The sequence below is a fragment of the Oncorhynchus mykiss genome, chromosome 11 (genome assembly GCF_013265735.2).
Source record: "Oncorhynchus mykiss isolate Arlee chromosome 11, USDA_OmykA_1.1, whole genome shotgun sequence".
Lineage (NCBI taxonomy): Eukaryota > Metazoa > Chordata > Actinopteri > Salmoniformes > Salmonidae > Oncorhynchus > Oncorhynchus mykiss.
Genome location: NC_048575.1, coordinates 2,508,611 through 2,533,169, shown reverse-complemented (window position 1 = coordinate 2,533,169; position 24,559 = coordinate 2,508,611). Strand labels below are relative to the sequence as shown.

At 48.1% G+C, this 24,559-nt stretch overlaps 1 protein-coding gene across 3 annotated transcripts in view; it reads right to left on the bottom strand.

The window, feature by feature from the left end:
* Window positions 1-2,195: 2,195 nt before the first annotated feature.
* Window positions 2,196-24,559, bottom strand: part of plod2 (procollagen-lysine, 2-oxoglutarate 5-dioxygenase 2) — a 111,636-nt gene continuing 89,272 nt past the window's right edge. Inside the window, exons 13-20 of one of the 3 annotated variants that reach the window (XM_036934659.1) lie at window positions 23,974-24,115; window positions 21,343-21,405; window positions 10,911-11,024; window positions 10,556-10,621; window positions 10,105-10,209; window positions 9,124-9,270; window positions 6,917-7,042; window positions 2,196-3,196 (exon numbers count right to left, since the gene is read on the bottom strand). In XM_036934659.1, the coding sequence (XP_036790554.1) occupies window positions 3,041-3,196; window positions 6,917-7,042; window positions 9,124-9,270; window positions 10,105-10,209; window positions 10,556-10,621; window positions 10,911-11,024; window positions 21,343-21,405; window positions 23,974-24,115 (919 nt within the window). In that variant the 3' untranslated portion in view covers window positions 2,196-3,040. Of the gene's footprint in view, window positions 3,197-3,509; window positions 3,633-6,916; window positions 7,043-9,123; window positions 9,271-10,104; window positions 10,210-10,555; window positions 10,622-10,910; window positions 11,025-21,342; window positions 21,406-23,973; window positions 24,116-24,559 lie in introns of those variants that run through there. The other 2 variants (XM_036934660.1, XM_036934661.1) reach the window with 2 other exon arrangements.

Genomic DNA, 24,559 nt, shown 5'->3' with positions numbered 1-24,559 from the left:
TCCTCCAACTCTCCCTCGTCCTCCAACTTCTCCCTCTTCCTCCTCCAACTTCTCCCTCGTCCTCCTCCAACTTCTCCCTCGTCGTCCTCCAACTTCTCCCTCATCCTCCAACTTCTCCCTCATCCTCCAACTTCTCCCTCGTCCTCCAACTTCTCCCTCGTCCTCCAACTTCTCCCTCGTCCACCAACTTCTCCCTCATCATCCGACTTCTCCCTCTTCCTCATCCAACATCTCCCTCAACCTCCAACTCTCCCTCGTCCTCCAACTCTCCCTCGACCTCCAACTTCTCCCTCGTCCTCCTCCAACTTCTCCCTCTTCCTCCTCCAACTTCTCACTCATCCTCCTCCAACTTCTCCCTCTTCCTCCTCCAACTTATCACTCATCCTCCTCCAACTTCACCCTCCAACTTCTCCGTCCTCCTCTAACTTCTCCCTCTTCCTCCAACGTCTTCCTCTACCTCCAACATCTCCCTCTCCCTCCAACATCTTCCTCTCTCTCCAAATTCTCCCTATCCCTCCAAGTACTCCCTCTTCCTCCTCCAACTTCTCCCTCTTCCTCCTCCAATTTCTCCCTCTTCCTCCTCCAACTTCTCACTCATCCTCCTCCAACTACTCCCTCGTCCTCCTCCAACTTTTCCCTCAACCTCCAACTCTCCCTCGTCCTCCAACTCTCCCTCGTCCTCCAACTTCTCCCTCTTCCTCCTCCAACTTCTCCCTCGTCCTCCTCCAACTTCTCCCTCGTCGTCCTCCAACTTCTCCCTCGTCGTCCTCCAACTTCTCCCTCATCCTCCAACTTATCCCTCGTCCTCCAACTTCTCCCTCGTCCTCCAACTTCTCCCTCGTCCTCCAACTTCTCCCTCATCCTCCAACTTCTCCCTCATCCTCCAACTTCTCCCTCTTCCTCCAACTTCTCACTCGTTCTCCAACTTCTCCCTCTAACTGTGTGAAGGCTGTAGCTTGCCTTCAGGTGGTTAGCATGCATTTGTGCCCACTAATACTCTGGGTAAACTGAACTACACTGAATCTTCACTCTACACAGTGTACTGAATCTTCACTCTACACAGTGTTCTGACCCTTCACTCTACACAGTGTACTGACCCTTCACTCTACACAGTGTACTGACCCTTCACTCTACACAGTGTACTGACCCTTCACTCTACACAGTGTACTGACCCTTCACTCTACACAGTGTTCTGAATCTTCACAGTGTACTGACCCTTCACTCTACACAGTGTTCTGAATCTCACAGTGTACTGACCCTTCACTCTACACAGTGTTCTGACCCTTCACTCTACACAGTGTACTGAATCTTCACTCTACACAGTGTACTGACCCTTCACTCTACACAGTGTACTGACCCTTCACTCTACACAGTGTTCTGAATCTTCACAGTGTAATGACCCTTCACTCTACACAGTGTACTGAATCTTCACTCTACACAGTGTGCTGAATCTTCACTCTACACAGTGTACTGACCCTTCACTCTACACAGTGTACTGACCCTTCACTCTACACAGTGTTCTGAATCTTCACAGTGTACTGACCCTTCACTCTACACAGTGTTCTGAATCTTCACTCTACACAGTGTACTGAATGTTCACTCTACGCAGTGTACTGAACCTTCACTCTACACAGTGTACTGAAACTTCACTCTACACAGTGTACTGAAACTTCACTCTACACAGTGTACTGAAACTTCACTCTACACATCGACACAGAGACAGTACAGACCCCCACCCACCTCTCAATGAAGCATAGTACCACTCCCTAGCCAAACAGGGGTCATGCATTCTTCACTGCCAGTGATTGATTCTGCACGTGTGTGTGTGTGTGTGTGTGTGTGTGTGTGTGTGTGTGTGTGTGTGTGTGTGTGTGTGTGTGTGTGTGTGTGTATTGGGGAGGGGTGATTAAGAGTGGTGAACTGTTCTTGAAAAACAATTTTTTAAACACAATAAGGGTGAACAGATTGGCATTTCTGATGAAGTGAGTCTAAATTCCATCCACAGATTGCAATCTTTTCCTTGAAGCAATGCAGAGATGAAAGTGACAATAGAGGGGAAAACTACAAGCTGTTCGTAGCTGGAACTTCCACGTCTCCTGTTGACTATCGGCTCCTCTGTCATCAAGGATCATTTCTCCAAACAAAATGCAGTTGAAGGGAAGTGAGAAGAAAATAAAAAAAAATCGCTATTCATGTTTTTTTTTTTTTAAACATATTTTATTCCGTTTCCATCACAATAAGTTAACTTAGGTTCAAAGTTCACAAACAACTTTCAGAGAATGTAAACATCTCTAAAACGTTTCAGTTCAGGAAGGAAACGCCATCAACGGCTGTCCTGTAAACAATCAACAATCAAGTAAAACATTTCTTTGCCAATATCGAACTAGAAATCCAGAATTCATATTCAATTCCGATGTCATATATTTTATTATCTCGTGTGCTAAGTTACCAACAATTTTAATATATTTCCTTGGGCATGTAGGTCATATTAACATCAGGTAACAAACTGCAACCCAAAGTTTACAAAAAAGGTGTAGACAGAACATGGAAAATGGTTTCCAAACTAGACAACTTAATGTGAAACATACAAACAAGTAATTTAATTAAAACAGCTAAGACAAGCCAGGAATACCCGTTGGCATTAATCCTTAACACATAGATTTTTTTCCCCTTAAGAGGATGGGTTGGATTGCTGACTAATAAATAATGATTATTACAGTATAGAGTGATTTGAAGATGAAGCTTTACCTAAAACCGCCGACTGACAGTGATGACATCACGTCCCTTCATGACACCACACTCTGTTTGACAGAGAGTTTCAAATGAAGGGGATCGTCTGACTCTGGCATGACATTACCCACAATTCCTTTGTCTTTTTAAACTATTTATTTATTTGTACAGTAACTGGCATCAGTAAAAATGTATAAAGTACAACATAAGGCACTTTATCATTACAAACAAAATAGATAAAATTAAACACAACAAAAAAAATTACAAAAAATGAAACCTGATCAAATCCTATGCTAGTGTAGTGTCGAGTTCAAGGGTCGATGAAGGAGACAGCAATGTAGCGAGTTCCGTTGGTGGTGGGCAGGCCTTCGTGGAGGTGTGTCAGACGGCCTGGGTGCATGAAACTCCAGCCCTTCCTGGGAGAATCTACGGAGCAGTTATACCTGTGGAACCGACAGCCTCCACCCTGGAAAGAGAGAGAGAGAGAGAGAGAGAGAGAGAGAGAGAGAGAGAGAGAGGGAGTAGAGATATAGAGAAAGAGAGAGAGAGAGAGTGAGAGAGGGGAGGGGGGAATCTAGTGAGCAGTTATACCTGTGGAACCGACAGCCCCCACCCTGGAGAGAGAGAGAGAGAGGGGGGGGAGAATCTAGTGAGCAGTTATACCTATGGAACCGACAGCCTCCACCCTGGAAAGAGAGAGAGAGAGAGAGAGAGAGAGAGAGAGAGAGAGAGAGAGAGAGGGAGTAGAGATATAGAGAAAGAGAGAGAGAGAGTGAGAGAGGGGAGGGGGGAATCTAGTGAGCAGTTATACCTGTGGAACCGCCAGCCCCCACCCTGGAGAGAGAGAGAGGGGGGGGGGGATCTAGTGAGCAGTTATACCTGTGGAACCAACAGCCTCCACCCTGGAAAGAGAGAGAGCGAGAGAGAGGGGGAGTAGAGATATAGAGAAAGAGAGAGAGGGGGGGGGGAGTAGAGATATAGAGAAAGAGAGAGAGAGAGGGGGAGTAGAGATATAAAGAGAGAGAGAGAGAGAGAGAGGGGGAGTAGAGATATAGAGAAAGAGAGAGAGAGAGTAGAGATATAGAGAAAGAGAGAGAGAGAGAAGGGGCGACAGCGGTGGAAAAAGTACCCAATCATAATTGAGTAAAAGTAAAGACACCTTAATAGAAAGTTTAAGTAAAAGTGAAAGTCACCCAGTAAAATACTACTTGAGTAAAAGTCTAAAAGTATTTGGTTTAAAATATACATAAGTATCAAAAGTAAATGTAACTGCTAAAAATACTTAAGTATAGATAATTTTTAATTCCATATACAGTGAGGGAGAAAGGTATTTGATCCCCTGCTGATGTTGTATGTTTGCCCACTGACAAAGAAATGATCAGTCTGTAATTTTAATTGTAGGTTTATTTGAACAGTGAGAGACAGAATAACAACAAACAAATCCAGAAAAAACGCATGTCAAAAATTGTATAAATTGATTAGCATTTTAATGAGGGAAATAAGTATTTGACCCCCCCTCTCAATTAGAAAGATTTCTGGCTCCCAGGTGTCTTTTATACAGGTAACGAGCTGAGATTAGGAGCACACTCTTAAAGGGAGTGCTCCTAATCTCAGTTATTCTGTCTCTCACTGTTCAAATAAACCTACCATTAAAATGATAGACTGATCATTTCTTTGTCAGTGGGCAAACGTACAAATTCAGCAGGGCATCAAACACTTTTTTCCCTCACTGTATTAAGCGAAGCAGACAGCACCATTTTCTTGTTTTAAAAATGTACAGATAGCCAGGGGCACACTCCAACAATCAGACATCATTTACAAACGATGTCATAGAACACACTCCCGGGTGGCACAGTGGGCCAGTGCGCGCTGTGTTAAGAAGCAGTGCGGCTGGTTGGGTTGTGTATAGGAGGACGCATGACTTTCAACCTTCGTCTCTCCCGAGCCCGTACGGGAGTTGTAGCGATGAGACAAGATAGTAGCTACTACACTGGGGATAGAACACAACACTGTGGGGATAGAACAGAACACTGTGGGGATAGAACAGAACACTGTGGGGATAGAACAGAACACTGTGGATAGAACAGAACACTGTGGATAGAACAGAACACTGTGGAAAGAACAGAACACTGTGCATAGAACAGAACACTGTGGATAGAACAGAAAAAAACACTATGGATAGAACAGAACACTGTGGATAGAACAGAACACTGTGGATAGAACAGAACACTGTGGATAGAACAGAACACTGTGGATAGAACAGAACACTGTGGAAAGAACAGAACACTGTGCATAGAACAGAACACTGTGGATAGAACAGAACACTGTGGATAGAACAGAACACTGTGGAAAGAACAGAACACTGTGCATAGAACAGAACACTGTGGATAGAACAGAAAAAACACTATGGATAGAACAGAACACTGTGGATAGAACAGAACACTGTGGATAGAACAGAACACTGTGGATAGAACAGAACACTGTGGATAGAACAGAACACTGTGGAAAGAACAGAACACTGTGGATAGAACAGAACACTGTGGATAGAACACAACACTGTGGGGATAGAACAGAACACTGTGGATATAGAACAGAACACTGTGGATAGAACAGAACACTGTGGATAGAACAGCACACTGTGGATAGAACAGAACACTGTGGATATAGAACAGAACACTGTGGGGATAGAACAGAACACTGTGGATATAGAACAGAACACTGTGGATAGAACAGAACACGGTGGGGATAGAACAGAACACTGTGGATAGAACAGAACACTGTGGGGATAGAACAGAACACTGTGGATAGAACAGAACACTGTGGATAGAACAGAACACGGAGGGGACAGAACAGAACACTGTGGATATAGAACAGAACACTGTCCACTAGGAGATAGAACACAACACTGGGGATATAACACAACACTGTCCACTAGGAAATAGAGCAGAACACTGTCCACTAGGAGATAGAACACAACACTGTCCACTAGGAGATAGAACACAACACTGTCCACTAGGAGATAGAACAGAACACTGTCCACTAGGAGATAGAACACAACACTGTCCACTAGGAGATAGAACTCAACACTGTCCACTAGGAGATAGAACACAACACTGTCCACTAGGAGATAGAACACAACACTGTCCACTAGGAGATAGAACACAACACTGTCCACTAGGAGATAGAACACAACACTGTCCACTAGGAGATAGAACAGAACACTGTCCACTAGGAGATAGAACACAACACTGTCCACTAGGAGATAGAACTCAACACTGTCCACTAGGAGATAGAACACAACACTGTCCACTAGGAGATAGAACACAACACTGTCCACTAGGAGATAGAACTCAACACTGTCCACAGAACACTGTGGGGATAGAACAGAACACTGTGGGGATAGAACACAACACTGTCCACTAGGAGATGGAACACAACACTGTCCACTAGGAGATAGAACACAACACTTAGGATAGAACACAACACTGTCCACTAGGAGATAGAACACAACACTGTCCACTAGGAGATAGAACAGAACACTGTCCACTAGGAGATAGAACATAACACTGTCCACTAGGAGATATAACACAACACTGTCCACTAGGAGATAGAACACAACACTGTCCACTAGGAGATAGAACACAACACTGTCCACTAGGAGATAGAACACAACACTGTCCACTAGGAGATAGAACACAACACTGTCCACTAGGAGATAGAACACAACACTGTTGTTGGGAGTTGTACATGGAGGTGTATAGGGAGGTGTGCAGGGAGTTGTACAGGGAGTTGTACAGGGAGGTGTATAGGGAAGTGTATAGGGAGGTGTGCAGGGAGTTGTACAGGGAGGTGTATAGGGAGGTGTATAGGGAGGTGTACAGGGAGGTGTACAGGGAGGTGTATAGGGAAGTGTATAGGGAGGTGTACAGGGAGGTGTACAGGGAGTTGTACAGGGAGGTGTATAGGGAGGGAGGGAGGTGTATAGGGAGTTGTACAGGGAGGTGTTTAGGGAGGTGTACAGGGAGTTGTACAGGGAGGTGTATAGGGAGGGAGGGAGGTGTACAGGGAGTTGTACAGGGAGGTGTATAGGGAGGGGGGGAGGTGTACAGGGAGTTGTACAGGGAGGTAGGTGTATAGGGAGGGAGGGAGGTGTACGTTTGTGTTGAGATTCAGTACAATGTTTTACCTGGAAGTCAGTTCCTTTGCTGTTGAGAGCAACGTTGATGGTGAATGTGGAGGAGTCGTGATGGGGTCTCAGGTAGGCCTGTCTGCCGGGGGTGTACTTCACCACGAAGTTCATCACTGCATAGCCCTGTGGAGAACAGCCCAAATTACACATTTACACTGAACAAAACTATAAAACGCAACATGCAACAATTACATAGAACGAAACCAGTCAATTGAAATCATTTCTAGGCCCTAATTTATGGCTTTCACATGACTGGGAATACAGACATGCATTTTGTTTGCCACAGATATCTTTAAAAAAAAAAGGTATCTGGTGTGACCATTTGCCTCATGCTGCGCGACACATCTCCTCCACATAGAGTTGATCAGGCTGTTGATTGTGGCCTCACTCCTCTTCAATGGCTGTGTGAAGTTCCTGGATATTGGAGGGAACTGGAACACGCTGTCGTACACGTTGATCCAGAGCATCCCAAACGTGCTCAACGGGTGACATGTCTGGTGAGTATGCAGGCCATGGAAGAACTGGGACCTTTTCAGCTTCCAGGAATTGTGTACAGATCCTTGCGACATGGGGCCGTGCATTATCATGCTGAAACATGAGGTGATGGCTGTGGATGAATGGCACAACAATAGGCCTCGGGATCTCATCACCGTATCTCGGTGCATTCAAATTGCCATCGATTAAATGAAATTGTGTCCGTAGATTCTGCCTGCCCATAACCATAACCACACCACCACCACCATGCGGCACTTTGTTCACAACGTTACGACGCCGAACTGCATTCAGGTCAAGACCCCGGTGAGGACGACGAGCTTCCCTCAGACGGATTCTGATAGTTTGTGCAGAAATTATTTTGTTGTGCAAACCCACAGTTTCGTCAGCTGTCCGGGTGGCTGGTCTCAGACCATCCCGCAGGTGAAGAATCCGGATGTGGAGGTCATGGACTGGTGTGGGTACACATGGTCTGCGGTTGTGAGGCCGGTTGGATGTACTGCTAAATGATCTAAAACAACTTTTGAGGCGGCTTGTGGTAGATAAATGAACAATAAATGATCTGGCAACAGCTCTGGTGGACATTCCTGCAGTCAGCATGCCTACTGCACGCTCTTTCAAAACTGGAGACATCTGTGACTTTGGGTTGTATGACAAAACTGCAATATGTGGACAGGTGAGACCAAACAAATCTAGTTCCTGCTCATTTTGTACAAGCTGGGCATCCTATTAGTTCTCTCATTGGACTAGAAATGGTAAAGATGTCCTGCAGGGGGAAGGGGACATTGAAATCTTCTTCAAAAGGGAATCTTTCTGGATCCACAGGCTGAACACAGTGTGAAACCCTTTTGATGTCTTTCACAAGCTCTTTGTCATTATCTGCTTTCTCAACGTATAAATCACTGACGCATCGAACGATAGATCTGAAGGGGATGTTGTTTAATTGCGAATAAATATACTGAATAACTCTGTCATGCACTATGGAGGAGGGTTGACGTAACAGCAAGGTTGAGGTAACAGGAGGGTTGACGTAACAGGAGGGTTGACGTAACAGGAGGGTTGGTGTAACAGGAGGGTTGACGTAACAGGAGGGTTGGCGTAACAGGAGGGTTGGCGTAACAGGAGGGTTGGTGTAACAGGAGGGTTGACGTAACAGGAGGGTTGGCGTAACAGGAGGGTTGGCGTAACAGGAGGGTTGGTGTAACAGGAGGGTTGGCGTAACAGGAGGGTTGGCGTAACAGGAGGGTTGGCGTAACAGGAGGGTTGGCGTAACAGGAGGGTTGGCGTAACAGGAGGGTTGGCGTAACAGGAGGGTTGGCGTAAAAGGAGGGTTGGCGTAACAGGAGGGTTGGCGTAACAGGAGGGTTGGCGTAACAGGAGGGTTGGCGTAACAGGAGGGTTGGCGTAACAGGAGGGTTGGCGTAACAGGAGGGTTGGTGTAACAGGAGGGTTGGCGTAACAGGAGGGTTGGCGTAACAGGAGGGTTGGCGTAACAGGAGGGTTGAGGTAACAGGAGGGTTGAGGTAACAGGAGAGTTGACGTAACAGGAGAGTTGACGTAACAGGAGGGTTGGCGTAACAGGAGGGTTGGCGTAACAGGAGGGTTGGAGTAACAGGAGGGTTGAGGTAACAGGTGACAGGAGGGTTGACGTGACAGACAGACAGACAGACAGACAGACAGACAGACAGACAGACAGACAGACAGACAGATACCTTGGTGTAGTATCCGGAGAAGACTTTGAGAGTGACGGGGGAAATGAACTCTCTGATGAAGTGTAGCCACTCCTTATCGTAACCGATCTGCTTCATGTGGATGTCATCAGTCGGCACGGTCTCATAGCCGCCAGTGATCCTCTTGTCCTGATAGTAAGAAACCAGGAAACAACAACAGGACATTGATAGAACCTACCAGAACCTCCTCCGTGTGGCTGTGTGAGACTGCTGTCTCCAGGGTGATGGATGTTAGGGACGATGACAGATGAGGGTGTGTGTGGGTTTAAACCTGAACGACCTGGACTTGGCAGAGACCCCCCCCCCCTTTATGGGGTCGGCTACAACTGAGTTTATCCGGTTTTCAGGGGAAATGGAAAGAGAGCCTGTGCTGAGACTTCCTCTTTTTTGATCCTTATCAAGGAGACACTCCACTTTAACTCCTCCTCCACATTTACTGGATTGGTTGAACAGTGCAGAAGAAACCCCCCCCCCCGACAGTTACTTTTACTCTCTCGCCAGGACCAGAAAGCCGCTCAGGCGTTTTCTTTAACGCTTGCTACGTTAGGCAGAGATCAACCTCATGACTCACAGACACCAGGTATCTCAGAACCACCACACCTGTACTATGAACATGAGTTAATAATATATCATATAATATAGATAGCACTACATAAAATGACGCACATTAATTAAAACAGGTATCAAAAACCCCTTTAATTGCTGTTTTAAAGTCAGATCTGCCAAGCTAACTACAATAGTATTAACAACAGCATGGCCAGGGTTCAATCCAAGGGGCGCTATAACACCATTTTAAAGGGAATGGATGCTCTGTGAACACCAGATGAGGAAATTGCCTTTAAAATCTGCCGGCTCTGTTTTGTAAGGCTCCTTGGATTGAATCCCAGCCCTTTGTGTAATAATAACAGATCCGACTGGGTTTATACGGAAAGGGAACAGTATGTACTATGTTTGACCTCTGACCTCGTGGTTGCCTCCAGACCAGGACCCGTAGTGTTCCATCTCCTCCACCAGCTCATCACAGGCCCGCTCCGTGAAGACCGGGAACCAGAACACATCTGGACACGGCTACACACACACACACACACACACACACACACACAGAGATATGTTTAGAAGGACGAGGCACCAGAAGACGAATCAATCTACATTTATCAACTTCAACAATTTCAATGAACTCAGGACCTCACAAACAAAATAAAACCTCAGGAAGTTAGGAAGGATTAGTCTATGCTACTCTATCTACATGGAGAAACATGAGGTATTGTTGAAAGACGATCAGAAAAAATTAAGGTTAAGTACTCTTATAGTGTGTCTGTCCAGCCTTAGACTAAATGAATGAGCTCTATAGTGTGTCTGTCCAGCTGCAGACTGTATGAATGAGCTCTATGTAACCTGACATGTGTGCACACACCTCTTCTAAGTAGTTCTCTGTGAAGATGCGTGTGTAGTTGGGGTGGATGTATTTCTCCTTCCAGTCCTGGTACATGGATAGAGAGAGAGGAGATAGAGAGAGAGAGACAGAGAGAGAGAGAGAGAGAGAGAGAGAGAGAGAGAGAGAGAGAGAGGAGATAGAGAGACATAGACAGAGAGACAGAGGCAGATGGGTACCATACACAACCCAGAATCCACAGTAAATCACAGATCCTTATCAGCCAAGCAGAGTTCGCAAAATTTTTCAAGCAAATGTTTTCATGTACTACAAACAATACAGACAAATGGCTGTCGTATCTCACGACATCAAAACATATTTAGAAGGGAGGACCTACCATTGGATTTTCAAATATTTGCCACAAATCACTGTTATAGTGTGACGTGTTAAAGTTGGCTGTGGATATCAGCCTTCCAAACTCATGGCGGTTTGTAATGTACATGAATATTCCCTGTAGCGGACAGAGAAAGTTAAATTACCCACAATGCTCAGTCATTAAGTAGAAGTACAGCGCCTTGCGAAAGTATTCGCCCCCTTTGAACTTTGCGACCTTTTGCCACATTTCAGGATTCAAACATAAAGATATAAAACTGTATTTTTTTTGTGGAGAATCAACAACAAGTGGGACACAATCATGAAGTGGAACGACATTTATTGGATATTTCAAACTTTTTTAACAAATCAAAAGCTGAAAAATTGGGCTTGCAAAATTATTCAGCCCCTTTACTTTCAGTGCAGCAAACTCTCTCCAGAAGTTCAGTGAGGATCTCTGAATGATCCAATGTTGACCTAAATGACTAATGATGATAAATACAATCCACCTGTGTGTAATCAAGTCTCCGTATAAATGCACCTGCACTGTGATAGTCTCAGAGGTCCGTCAAAAGCGCAGAGAGCATCATGAAGAACAAGGAACACACCAGGCAGGTCCGAGATACTGTTGTGAAGAAGTTTAAAGCCGGATTTGGATACAAAAAGATTTCCCAAACTTTAAACATCCCAAGGAGCACTGTGCAAGCGATAATATTGAAATGGAAGGAGTATCAGACCACTGCAAATCTACCAAGACCTGGCCGTCCCTCTAAACTTTCAGCTCATACAAGGAGAAGACTGATCAGAGATGCAGCCAAGAGGCCCATGATCACTCTGGATGAACTGCAGAGATCTACAGCTGAGGTGGGAGACTCTGTCTATAGGACAACAATCAGTCATATATTGCACAAATCTGGCCTTTATGGAAGAGTGGCAAGAAGAAAGCCATTTCTTAAAGATATCCATAAAAAGTGTCGTTTAAAGTTTGCCACAAGCCACCTGGGAGACACACCAAACATGTGGAAGAAGGTGCTCTGGTCAGATGAAACAAAAATTGAACTTTTTGGCAACAATGCAAAACGTTATGTTTGGCGTAAAAGCAACACAGCTGAACACACCATCCCCACTGTCAAACATGGTGGTGGCAGCATCATGGTTTGGGCCTGCTTTTCTTCAGCAGGGACAGGGAAAATGGTTAAAATTGATGGGAAGATGGATGGAGCCAAATACAGGACCATTCTGGAAGAAAACCTGATGGAGTCTGCAAAAGACCTGAGACTGGGATGGAGATTTGTCTTCCAACAAGACAATGATCCAAAGCATAAAGCAAAATCTACAATGGAATGGTTCAAAAATAAACATATCCAGGTGTTAGAATGGCCAAGTCAAAGTCCAGACCTGAATCCAATCGAGAATCTGTGGAAAGAACTGAAAACTGCTGTTCACAAATGCTCTCCATCCAACCTCACTGAGCTCGAGCTGTTTTGCAAGGAGGAATGGGAAAAAAATTCAGTCTCTCGATGTGCAAAACTGATAGAGACATACCCCAAGCGACTTACAGCTGTAATCGCAGCAAAAGGTGGCGCTACTATTAACTTAAGGGGGCTGAATAATTTTGCACGCCCAATTTTTCAGTTTTTGATTTGTTAAAAAAGTTTGAAATATCCAATAAATGTCGTTCCACTTCATGATTGTGTCCCACTTGTTGTTGATTCTTCACAAAAAAATACAGTTTTATATCTTTATGTTTGAAGCCTGAAATGTGGCAAAAGGTCGCAAAGTTCAAGGGGGCCGAATACTTTCGCAAGGCACTGTACATCTGCATTAGTTGTTTACAGCTGTTTTCACAAACTGAATAAAACAGAACAACCCCCTGGCTTACTGATGGAGTGTGCTGTGAGTTTTAGAAACTAAACAATGAGAACCACATGTCAATTAATAATACTGGGATATTAATGGGGGAGAGGACATGGTAGGGGGAGGGATGGGACATGGTAGGGGGAGGGATGGGACATGGTAGGGGGAGGGATGGGACATGGTAGGGGGAGGGATGGGACATGGTAGGGAGAGGGAGGGGACATGGTAGGGGGAGGGAGAGGACATCGTAGGGGGAGGGATGGGACATGGTAGGGGGAGGGATGGGACATGGTAGGGGGAGGGAGGGGACATGGTAGGGGGAGGGAGAGGACATGGTAGGGGGAGGGATGGGACATGGTAGGTGGAGGGAGGGGACATGGTAGGGGGAGGGAGGGGACATGGTAGGTGGAGGGAGGGGACATGGTAGTGGGAGGGAGAGGACATGGTAGGGGGAGGGAGGGGACATGGTAGGGGGAGGGAGAGGACATGGTAGGGGGAGGGATGGGACATGGTAGGGGAGGGAGGGGACATGGTAGTGGGAGGGAGAGGACATGGTAGGGGGAGGGAGGGGACATGGTAGGGGGAGGGAGAGGACATGGTAGGGGGAGGGAGAGGACATGGTAGGGGGAGGGAGGGGAAATGGTAGGGGGAGGGAGGGGACATCTTAGAGGGAGGGAGGGGACATGGTAGGGGGAGGGAGGGGACATGGTAGGGGGAGGGAGGGGACATAGCAGGGGAAGGGAGAGAACATGGTAGGGGGAGGGAGGGGAAATGGTAGGGGGAGGGAGGGGACATCTTAGAGGGAGGGAGGGGACATGGTAGGGGGAGGGAGGGGACATGTTAGGGGGAGGGAGGGGATATGGTAGGTGGAGGGAGGGGACATCTTAGAGGGAGGGAGGGGACATGGTAGGGGGAGGGAGGGGACATGATAGTGGGAGGTAGGGACAGGGAGGGAGGGAGGGGACATGATAGGAGGAGGGCGAGGACAGGGAGGGAGGGGACATGATAGGAGGAGGGAGGGGACAGGGAGGGAGGGGACATGATAGGGGGAGGGACAGGGAGGGAGGGGACATGGTAGGGGGAGGGACAGGGACAGGGAGGGAGGGGACATGGTAGGGGGAGGGACAGGGAGGGAGGGGACATGGTCGGGAGAGGGAGGGACAGGGAAGATACATGGTAGGTGGAGGGAGGGGACATGATAGGGGGAGGAAGGGACAGGGAGGGGACATGGTAGGGGGAGGGAGGGACAGGAGGGGAGGGGACATGGTAGAGTGAGGGACAGGGAGGGAGGGGACATGGTAGAGTGAGGGACAGGGAGGGAGGGGACATGGTCGGGAGAGGGAGGGACAGGGAGGATACATGGTAGGAGGAGGGGGGGCATGATAGGGGTAGGGAGGGGACATTATAGGGTGAGGAAGGGACAGGGAGGGGACATGGTCGGGAGTGTGAGGGACAGGGAGGATACATGGTAGGGGGAGGGATGGGAGATGGTAGGGGGAGGGAGGGGACATGGTAGGTGAGGGAGAGGACATGGTAGGGTGAGGGAGAGGACATGGTAGGGGGAGGGAGAGGACATGGTAGGTGGAGGGAGAGGACATGGTAGGGGGAGGGAGAGGACATGGTAGGGGGAGGGAGGGGACATCTCAGAGGGAGGGAGGGGACATGGTAGGGAGAAGGAGGGGACATGGCAGGGGGAGGAGGGACATGGTAGGTGGAGGGAGGAAAGGGACTTGGTAGGTGGAGGGACAGGGAGGGGACATGATAGGGGGAGGGACAGGGAGGGAGGGTACATCTTAGAAGGGGGGCAGGGAGGGAGGGGACATGATAGAGGGAGGGACAGGGAAGGAGGGGACATGATAGGGGGAGGAACAGGGAGGGAGGGGACATGGTTGGGGGAGGGTGAGGAAGGGAGGGAGGGGACATGATCGGGAGAGGGAGGGACAAGGAGGGAGATGGGTAATGATAGGGGGAGGGAGGGGACATGTCAGGGGGAGGGACAGGGAGGTGACATGGTAGGGGGAGGGAGGGACAGGGAGGGGACATGATAGGGGGAGGGAGAGGACATGGTAGGGGGAGGGAGGGGACATGGTAGGGGGAGGGAGGGGACATGATAGGGGAAGGGAGGGGACATGGGAGGGGGAGGGAGGGGACATGCTAGGGGGAGGGAGGGGACATGATAGGGGAAGGGAGGGGACATGGGAGGGGGAGGGAGGGGACATGCTAGGGGGAGGGAGGGGACATGGTAGGGGGAGGGAGGGGACATGATAGGGGAAGGGAGGGGACATGGTAGGGGGAGGGAGGGGACATGATAGGGGAAGGGAGGGGACATGGTAGAGGGAGAGAGGAACAGGGAGGGGACAAGATAGGGGGAGGGACAGGGAGGGAGGGGACATGGTAGGGAGAGGGAGGACATGGTAGGGAGGCGGAGGGACAGGGAGGGACAGGGAGGGACAGGGAGGGAGGGGACATGGTAGGGAGGCGGAGGGACAGGGAGGGAGGGCACATGATAGGGGGAGGGAGGGCGTCTGGCGTTGCATTGTGGGGGGAGGAGGAGGGACGCAGCTGAACTGGACCCACTCTCAGACTTGGCTTTCTGTCTTTTCCCAGAATGCTGACCAGCTGGGAGGTTTGGCTTGTTTGGGATTTCAGACCATCTGTTTCTAATACAAATTATTTCTCCAAATAATGATTTATGATTTTATTGAAGTGGTTTTAGGAGGGAGTTTGTACTGATGGTGTTGACCTGATAGTCTAGGTCTGATCAGCTAGCCTAGTGTGAGACGGTCAGAGCGTTGGGGATGGGTTTAGGGAGAGAAGCTTCTCACATGTATAGATCTGAAGAGGGGAGGGGAATAAGCATCATGACTGCTGGGAACCTGCAGGTGAAAATTACTATGGCTCCGCGACTATAGTAGCTCCGTGACTATAGTAGCTCAGAGACTACAGTAGCTACGTGACAATAGTAGCTCCGCGACTATAGTATCTACGCGACTATAGCAGCTCCGCGACTATAGTAGCTCCACGACTATAGTAGCTCAGAGACTACAGTAGCTACGTGACAATAGTAGCTCCGCGACTATAGTATCTACGCGACTATAGTAGCTCAGAGACTACAGTAGCTACGTGACAATAGTAGCTCCACGACTATAGCAGCTCGTTACTATAGCAGGTCCGTTACTATAACTCCGTTACTATAGCTCCGTTACTATAGCTCCGTTACTATAGCTCCGTGACTATAGTAGCTCCGTTACTATAGTAGCTCTGTTACTATAGTAGCTCCGTGACTATAGTAGCTCCATGACTATAGTAGCTCCGTTACTATAGTAGCTCTGTTACTATAGTAGCTCTGTTACTATAGTAGGACCGTTTCTATAGTAGGACCGTTACTATAGCTCCGTGACCATAGTAGCTCTGTTACTATAGTAGCTCTGCGACTATTGCTACGTTACTATAGCTCCGTGACTATAGCTCAATTACTATAGTAGCTCCGTGACTGTAGGTCTGCGACTATAGCTACGTTACTATAGCTCCGTGACTATAGCTCAATTACTATAGTAGCTCCGTGACTGTAGGTCTGCGACTATAGCTACGTTACTATAGCTCCGTGACTATAGTAGCTCCGTGACTATAGTAGCTCTGTGAATATAGCTCCGTTACTATAGTAGCTCCTTGACTATAGTAGCTCCTTGACTATAGTAGCTCCGCGACTATAGTAGCTCTGTGATTATAGCAGCTCCGCGACTATAGTAGCTCCGCGACTATAGTAGCTCTGTGATTATAGTAGCTCCTTGACTATAGTAGCTCCGCGACTATAGTAGCTCCTTGACTATAGTAGCTCCGCGACTATAGTAGCTCCGTGACTATAGTAGCTCCTTGACTATAGTAGCTCCGTGACTATAGCAGCTCCGTGATTATAGTAGCTCCGTGACTATAGTAGCTCCGCGACTATAGTAGCTCCGTGACTATAGCAGCTCTGTGACTATAGCAACTGCGTGACTATAGCAGCTCCGTGACTATAGCAGCTCCGTGACTATAGTATCTCCGTGACTATAGTATCTCCGTGACTATAGTATCTCCGTGACTATAGTATCTCCGTGACTATAGTATCTCCGTGACTATAGCAGCTCCGTGACTATAGCAGCTCCGTGACTATAGCAGCTCCGTGACTATACTATCTCCGTGACTATAGCAGCTCCGCGACTATAGTATCTCCGTGACTATAGTATCTCCGTGACTATAGCAGCTCCGCGACTATAGTATCTCCGTGACTATAGCAGCTCCGTGACTATAGCAGCTCCGTGACTATAGCAGCTCCGTGACTATAGTATCTCCGTGACTATAGCAGCTCCGCGACTATAGTATCTCCGTGACTATAGTATCTCCGTGACTATAGTATCTCCGTGACTATAGCAGCTCCGTGACTATAGTATCTCCGTGACTATAGCAGCTCCGTGACTATAGCAGCTCCGTGACTATAGTATCTCCGTGACTATAGCAGCTCCGTGACTATAGTATCTCCGTGACTATAGCAGCTCCGTGACTATAGCAGCTCCGTGACTATAGTATCTCCGTGACTATAGTATCTCCGTGACTATAGCAGCTCCGTGACTATAGCAGCTCCGTGACTATAGCAGCTCCGTGACTATAGTATCTCCGTGACTATAGCAGCTCCGTGACTATAGTATCTCCGTGACTATAGCAGCTCCGTGACTATAGCAGCTCCGCGACTATAGCAGCTCCGTGACTATAGCAGCTCCGTGACTATAGTATCTCCGTGACTATAGCAGCTCCGTGACTATAGTATCTCCGTGACTATAGCAGCTCCGTGACTATAGCAGCTCCGCGACTATAGCAGCTCCGTGACTATAGCAGCTCCGTGACTATAGTATCTCCGTGACTATAGTATCTCCGTGACTATAGCAGCTCCGTGACTATAGCAGCTCCGTGACTATAGCAGCTCCGTGACTATAGTATCTCCGTGACTATAGCAGCTCCGTGACTATAGTATCTCCGTGACTATAGCAGCTCCGTGACTATAGCAGCTCCGCGACTATAGCAGCTCCGTGACTATAGCAGCTCCGTGACTATAGTATCTCCGTGACTATAGCAGCTCCGTGACTATAGTATCTCCGTGACTATAGCAGCTCCGTGACTATAGCAGCTCCGCGACTATAGCAGCTCCGTGACTATAGCAGCTCCGTGACTATAGTATCTCCGTGACTATAGTATCTCCGTGACTATAGTATCTCCGTGACTATAGCAGCTCCGTGACTATAGCAGCTCCGTGACTATAGCAGCTCCGTGACTATAGCAGCTCCGTGACTATAGCAGCTCCGTGACTATGGCTCCGCGACTATAGCAGCTCTGTGACTATAGCAGCTCCGTGACTATAGCAGCTCCGTGACTATAGCAGCTCCGTGACTATAGCAGCTCCGTGACTATAGCAGCTCCGTGACTATAGCAGCTCCGTGACTATGGCTCCGCGACTATAGCAGCTCTGTGACTATAGCAGCTCCGTGACTATAGCAGCTCCGTGACTATAGCAGCTCCGTGACTATAGCAGCTCCGTGACTATAGCAGCTCCGTGACTATAGCAGCTCCGTGACTATAGCAGCTCCGTGACTATAGCAGCTCCGTGACTATGGCTCCGCGACTATAGCAGCTCTGTGACTATAGCAGCTCCGTGACTATAGCAGCTCCGTGACTATAGCAGCTCCGTGACTATAGCAGCTCCGTGACTATAGCAGCTCCGTGACTATAGCAGCTCCGTGACTATAGCAGCTCCGTGACTATGGCTCCGCGACTATAGCAGCTCTGTGACTATAGCAGCTCCGTGACTATAGCAGCTCCGTGACTATAGCAGCTCCGTGACTATAGCAGCTCCGTGACTATGGCTCCGCGACTATAGCAGCTCTGTGACTATAGCAGCTCCGTGACTATAGCAGCTCCGTGACTATAGCAGCTCCGTGACTATAGCAGCTCCGTGACTATAGCAGCTCCGTGACTATAGCAGCTCCGTGACTATAGCAGCTCCGTGACTATAGCAGCTCCGCGACTATAGCAGCTCTGTGACTATAGCAGCTCCGTGACTATAGCAGCTCCGTGACTATAGCAGCTCCGTGACTATAGCAGCTCCGTGACTATAGCAGCTCCGTGACTATAGCAGCTCCGTGACTATAGCAGCTCCGTGACTATAGCAGCTCTGTGACTATAGCAGCTCCGCGACTATGGCTCCGCGACTATACTCCGTTACTATACTCCGTTACTATAGCTCTCACGGACTGATACACTACATACACAAACTATGTGGACACCCCTTCAAATTAGTGGATTCAGCTATTTCAGCAACACCCGTTGTTGAAAGTTGCATAAAATTGAGCAGACAGACATGCAATCTCCATAGACAAACATTGACAGTATAATGGCTTTATTGAAGAGCTCAGTGACTTTCAACGTGGCACCGTCATAGGATGCCACCTTTTCAACAAGTCAGTTTGTCAAATGTTTGCCCTGCTAGAGCTGCCCCGGTCAACTGTAAGTGCTGTTATTGTGAAGTGGAAATGTCTAGGAGCAACAACGGCTCACCTGCTACGTGGTAGGCCACACAAGCTCAAAGAACGGGACCGCAGAGTGCTGAAGCGTGTAGCACGTAAAAATTGTCTGTCCTCAGTTGCAACACTCACTACAGAGTTCCAAACTGCCTCTGGAAGCAACGTCAGCACAATAACTGTTCGTCGGGAGCTTCATGAAATGGGTTTCCATGGCCGAGCAGCCGCACACAAGCCTAAGATCACAATAGGCAATGCCAAGCGATGGCTGGAGTGGTGTAAAGCTCGCTGCTATTGGACTCTGGAGCAGTGGAAACTGGAGTGATGAATCGCACTTCACCATCTTGCAGTCCAGCGGATGAATCTGGTTTGGCGGATGCCAGGAGATCACTACCACCCTAATAAATAGTGCCAACTGTAAAGTTTGGTGGAGGAGGAGTAATGTTCTGGGGCTGTTTTTCATGGTTCAGGCCCCTTAATTCCAGGGAAGGGAAATTTTAACGATACAGCATACATTCTAGATGATTCTGTGCTTCCACTTTGTGGCAACAGTTTGGGGAAGGCCCTTTCCTGTTTCAGCATGACAATGCCCCCGTGCACAAAGTGAGGTCCATACAGAAATGGTTTGTCGAGATTGGTGAGGAAGAAGTTGACTGGCCGGCACAGAGCCCTGACCTCAACCCCATTGAACACATTTGGGATGAATTGGAGCGCCGACTGCGAGCCGGGCCTAATCGCACCAACATCAGTGCCCGACCTCACTAATGCTATTGTGTTTGAATGGAAGCAAGTTCCCGTAGCAATGTTCCAGCATCTTGTGGAAAGCCTTCCCATAGGAGTGGAGGCTGTTATAGCAGCAAAGAGGGGACCAACTCCATATGAAAGCCTTCCCAGAAGAGTGGAGGCTGTTATAGCAGCAATGTTCCAACATCTAGTGGAAAGCCTTCCCAGAAGAGCGGAGGCTGTTATAGCAGCAATGTTCCAACATCTAGTGGAAAGCCTTCCCAGAAGAGTAGAGGCTGTTATAGCAGCAATGTTGCAACATCTAGTGGAAAACCTTCCCAGAAGAGTGGAGGCTGATATAGCAGCAATGTTCCAACATCTAGTGGAAAGCCTTCCCAGAAGAGTGGAGGCTGATATAGCAGCAATGTTCCAACATCTAGTGGAAAGCCTTCCCAGAAGAGTGGAGGCTGTTATAGCAGTAAAGGGGGGACCAACTCCATATTAATGGCAATGATTTTTTAATGAAATGTTCGACAAGTAGGTGTCCACATACTTTAGTGTATAGATGATCGTTATTCTCCTGCTAAGTACTCCTTGAGGGGTGGGAGGAACTACAAGAGATTCCTCAGTCTCTAACTCATCACAGGCAGCAGAAGGTTAACATCCCTTGTCCAAAGGGCTGTGGAGATACACAGCTTCATCTCTATTGGTTTGGCTCCTCCAAGAGGCCTCAGCAGACTTCCTGAAAGAAATCACTACACATCGCTGGAGATGATTCGATACTTTATGTTTATATCATCATTTATCAAATAAATAGCTCTAGAAAGGGTGATATTGTAATGCTTTGATGGAAAAACATGTCCATTGGAATTCAGGTACTGAAATTTCAATTTTGTTGGGGATGGCTGGACATAGGTTCGACGTTGGGCTGGACATAGGTTCTACGATGGGCCGGGGATAGGTTCTACGATGGGCCGGACATAGGTTCTACGATGGGCCGGACATAGGTTCTACGTTGGGTCGGACATAGGTTCTACGATGGGCCGGATATAGGTTCTACGATGGGCTGGACATAGGTTCTACGATGGGCCGGAGATAGGTTCTACGATGGGCCGGAGATAGGTTCTACGATGGGCTGGACAAAGGTTCTACGATGGGCCGAAGATAGGTTCTACGATGGGCTGGACAAAGGTTCTACGATGGGCCGGAGATAGGTTCTACGATGGGCCGGACATAGGTTTTACGATGGCCCGGACATAGGTTCTACGATGGCCCGGACATAGGAAATGGTTATCTATACAAAGTAGAATAATGAAATCTGTTAAAAACCTTTGGGACTCTGAGCATATGGAATGTTTCCGGGTTGGGGGAGTCTTTCTCTCTGTGATTGGTCTAAAAGAGAGGAAAAGCACGGTGTAAATAGTGTAACGGTACGTTTTGTCAGAGAGAGAGAGCTTGGTAGACAGGTAGGTAAGATGTAACATACAGGAGGAGGAGGCATGGGAAGGAGAGGACATGAGCTGCATGAGGAAGACCAAGACTCCCTCCGAAGCTGATGTTTTGGTAGTTATTATCTTAGTGAGTGTTGCATGCTGGGACAGAGTGAAGCGATGCAGAGATGCATACACTCAGAGCAGAGCTCTGTGGTAGTACGTGTTAGCATGGGGTGACACGTGACCTGATGACATAAAGCACAGACAGACAATATAGACCAAAATCTACAGGGCAAACGGAAGTAACAAAATACAGTTTAGAAGACAGCCAGACATTGCCACATGGTCACATGACAGAGGAGAGGAGAGAACAGGAGGAGGGAGACCGAGAGAGGAGAGGAGAGGGAGACTGGGAGAGGGGAAGAGGGGAGAGGGGAGAGGGGAGGGAGACTGGGAGAGGAGAGGAGAGAAGACGAGAGGAGAGGGAGAATGGGAGAGGAGAAGAGGGGATAGGGGATGGAGACTGGGAGAGGAGAGGAGAGAAGAGGAGAGGAGAGGGAGACCGGAAGAGGAGAGAGGGAGAGGAGAGGGGAGAGGGAGACTGGGAGTGGAGAGGAGGGAGACTGGGAGAGGAGAGGACAGGAGAGGGGAGAGGGGAGAGGGGAGGGAGACTGGGAGAGGAGAGAAAGCGAGGAGAGAAAGAGAGGAGGACCGAGAGAAGACAGGAGAGGAGAAGGGAGGAGAGAGGGGGGAGGAGGACCGAAAGAGGACAGGAGAGGAGAGGGGAGGAGAGGAGAGAGGAGAGGAGAGAGGAGAGAGAAACTGGGAGAGGAGAGAGGAGAGGAGAGAGGAGGGGAGAGAGGAGGGATACTGGGAGAGGAGAGGAGAGGAGAGGAGAGGAGAGGAGAGGAGAGGAGAGGAGAGGAGAGGAGAGGAGAGGAGAGGAGAGGAGAGGAGGCCCTTAACCTGAACGCACAACAGAGGCTGTTGTAAACAGACAAGATCGTGCCTTAAGGAAGACAGACAGACAGACAGACAGACAGACAGACAGACAGACAGACAGACAGACAGACAGACAGACAGACAGACAGACAGACAGCACATGGAGACAGACAGACAGACAGCACATGGAGACAGACAGACAGACAGAGAAACAGACAGCACATGGAGACAGACAGACAGACAGAGAAACAGACAGCACATGGAGACAGAGACAGACAGAGAAACAGACAGCACATGGAGACAGACAGACAGCACATGGAGACAGACAGACAGAGAAACAGAGACAGAGACAGAGACAGAGACAGAGACAGAGACAGACAGTGTACAGGATACAACAGCACAATGAGACACAGAGACTGGGAGACCCTACATTACAGAATACTGGCCTTTGTTCTCCTGAGACTGTAGCATTCAGATACATATACACTGAGTCTACAAAACATTAGGAACACCTGCTCTTTCCATGACAGACTGACCAGTTCAATCCAGGAGAAAACGTTGATCCCTTATTGATGTCACTTGTTAACACCACTTCAAATCAGTGTAGATGAAGGGGGAGGAGACGGGTTTAAGAAGGATTTTTAAGCCTCGAGACAATTGAGACATGGATTGTGTATATCTGCCATTCTGAGGGTGAATGGGCAAGATAAAATATTGAAGTGCCTTCGAACGGATATGGTAGTAGGTGCCAGGTGCACCAATTTGAGTGTCAAGAACTACAATGTTGCTGTGTTTTTCACACTCAACAGTTCCCTGTGTGCATCAAGTATGGCCCGCCACCCAAAGGACATCCAGTAAACTTGACACAACTGTGGGAAGCATTGGAGTCAACATGACCCAGCATTCCTGTGGAATGCTTTCGACACCTTGTCCATGCTCCGACGAATTCAAGCTGTTCTAAGGGAAAAAGGGGAGGCGGTGCAATGCAATTAGGAAGGTGTTCTTAATGTTTTGTAAACTCAGGGTAGATACTGTACATATAGCATAACCTAACCTAACCTAACATCAGCTAACCTAACGTAACATAAGCTAACATAAGCTAACATAACCTAACCTAACATCAGCTAACCTAACATAACATAAGCTAACACAAGCTAACATAACCTAACCTAACCTAACGTAAGCTAACGTAAGCTAACATCAGCTAACCTAACATAAGCTAACATAACATAACGTAAGCTAACGTAACCTAACCTAAAGTTAGCTAACCTAACCTAACATAAGCTAACATCAGCTAACCTAACATAAGCTAACATAACATAACGTAAGCTAACGTAAGCTAACCTAACATAACATAAGCTAACATAAGATAAATCTGGATGTCTATGGACACAGAGGAAGAGGCGAAGGCATTGGTCCATTAAACTTCCTCCAAACGTTCTCGTATTCTGCCTTACATAAAACAGATGTCCTGTATGCTTCTAATCTAAACAGTGTATTACTGTCAATGCAGTAGCTGCTAGATCTAGATCATTCAAGTTCTTATACTGAGAAACATAATAACTCATTATCTGAGTGGTCTTACCAATTCTCTAGTGTGTCTACAGAGAGCCATGTCAGGATCCAGTTTCTCCAAAACAAAATGTTTCCTCTCCTTCAGCTCGTTTCTCAGGACTTCTCCCTTTATCAAGTATATATGAGCCATGTAGGGAATGTTCCACACGCCCCTGAGAGAGGAGAGAAGGACAGAGATAGCGAGAGAGGGGGGGAGAAAGAGAGGGGGGGGGGGAAAGAGAGAGAGAAACACAGAGAGACACAGGGGGGAAGAGAGACACAAGGGGGAGAGAGACACAGAGAGACACAGAGAGACACAGGGGGGAGAGAGACACAGAGAGACACAGGGGGGGAGAGAGACACAGAGAGACACAGTGGGGAAGAGAGACACAGGGGGAGAGAGAGACACAGAGAGACACAGAGAGACACAGGGGGGGAGAGAGACACAGAGAGACACAGGGGGGAGAGAGACACAGAGAGACACAGGGGGGAGAGAGACACAGAGAGACACAGGGGGGGAGAGAGACAGGGGGGGAGAGAGACACAGGGGGGGAGAGAGAGACAGAGATACACAGGGGGGGAGAGAGACACAGAGAGACACAGAGAGACACAGAGAG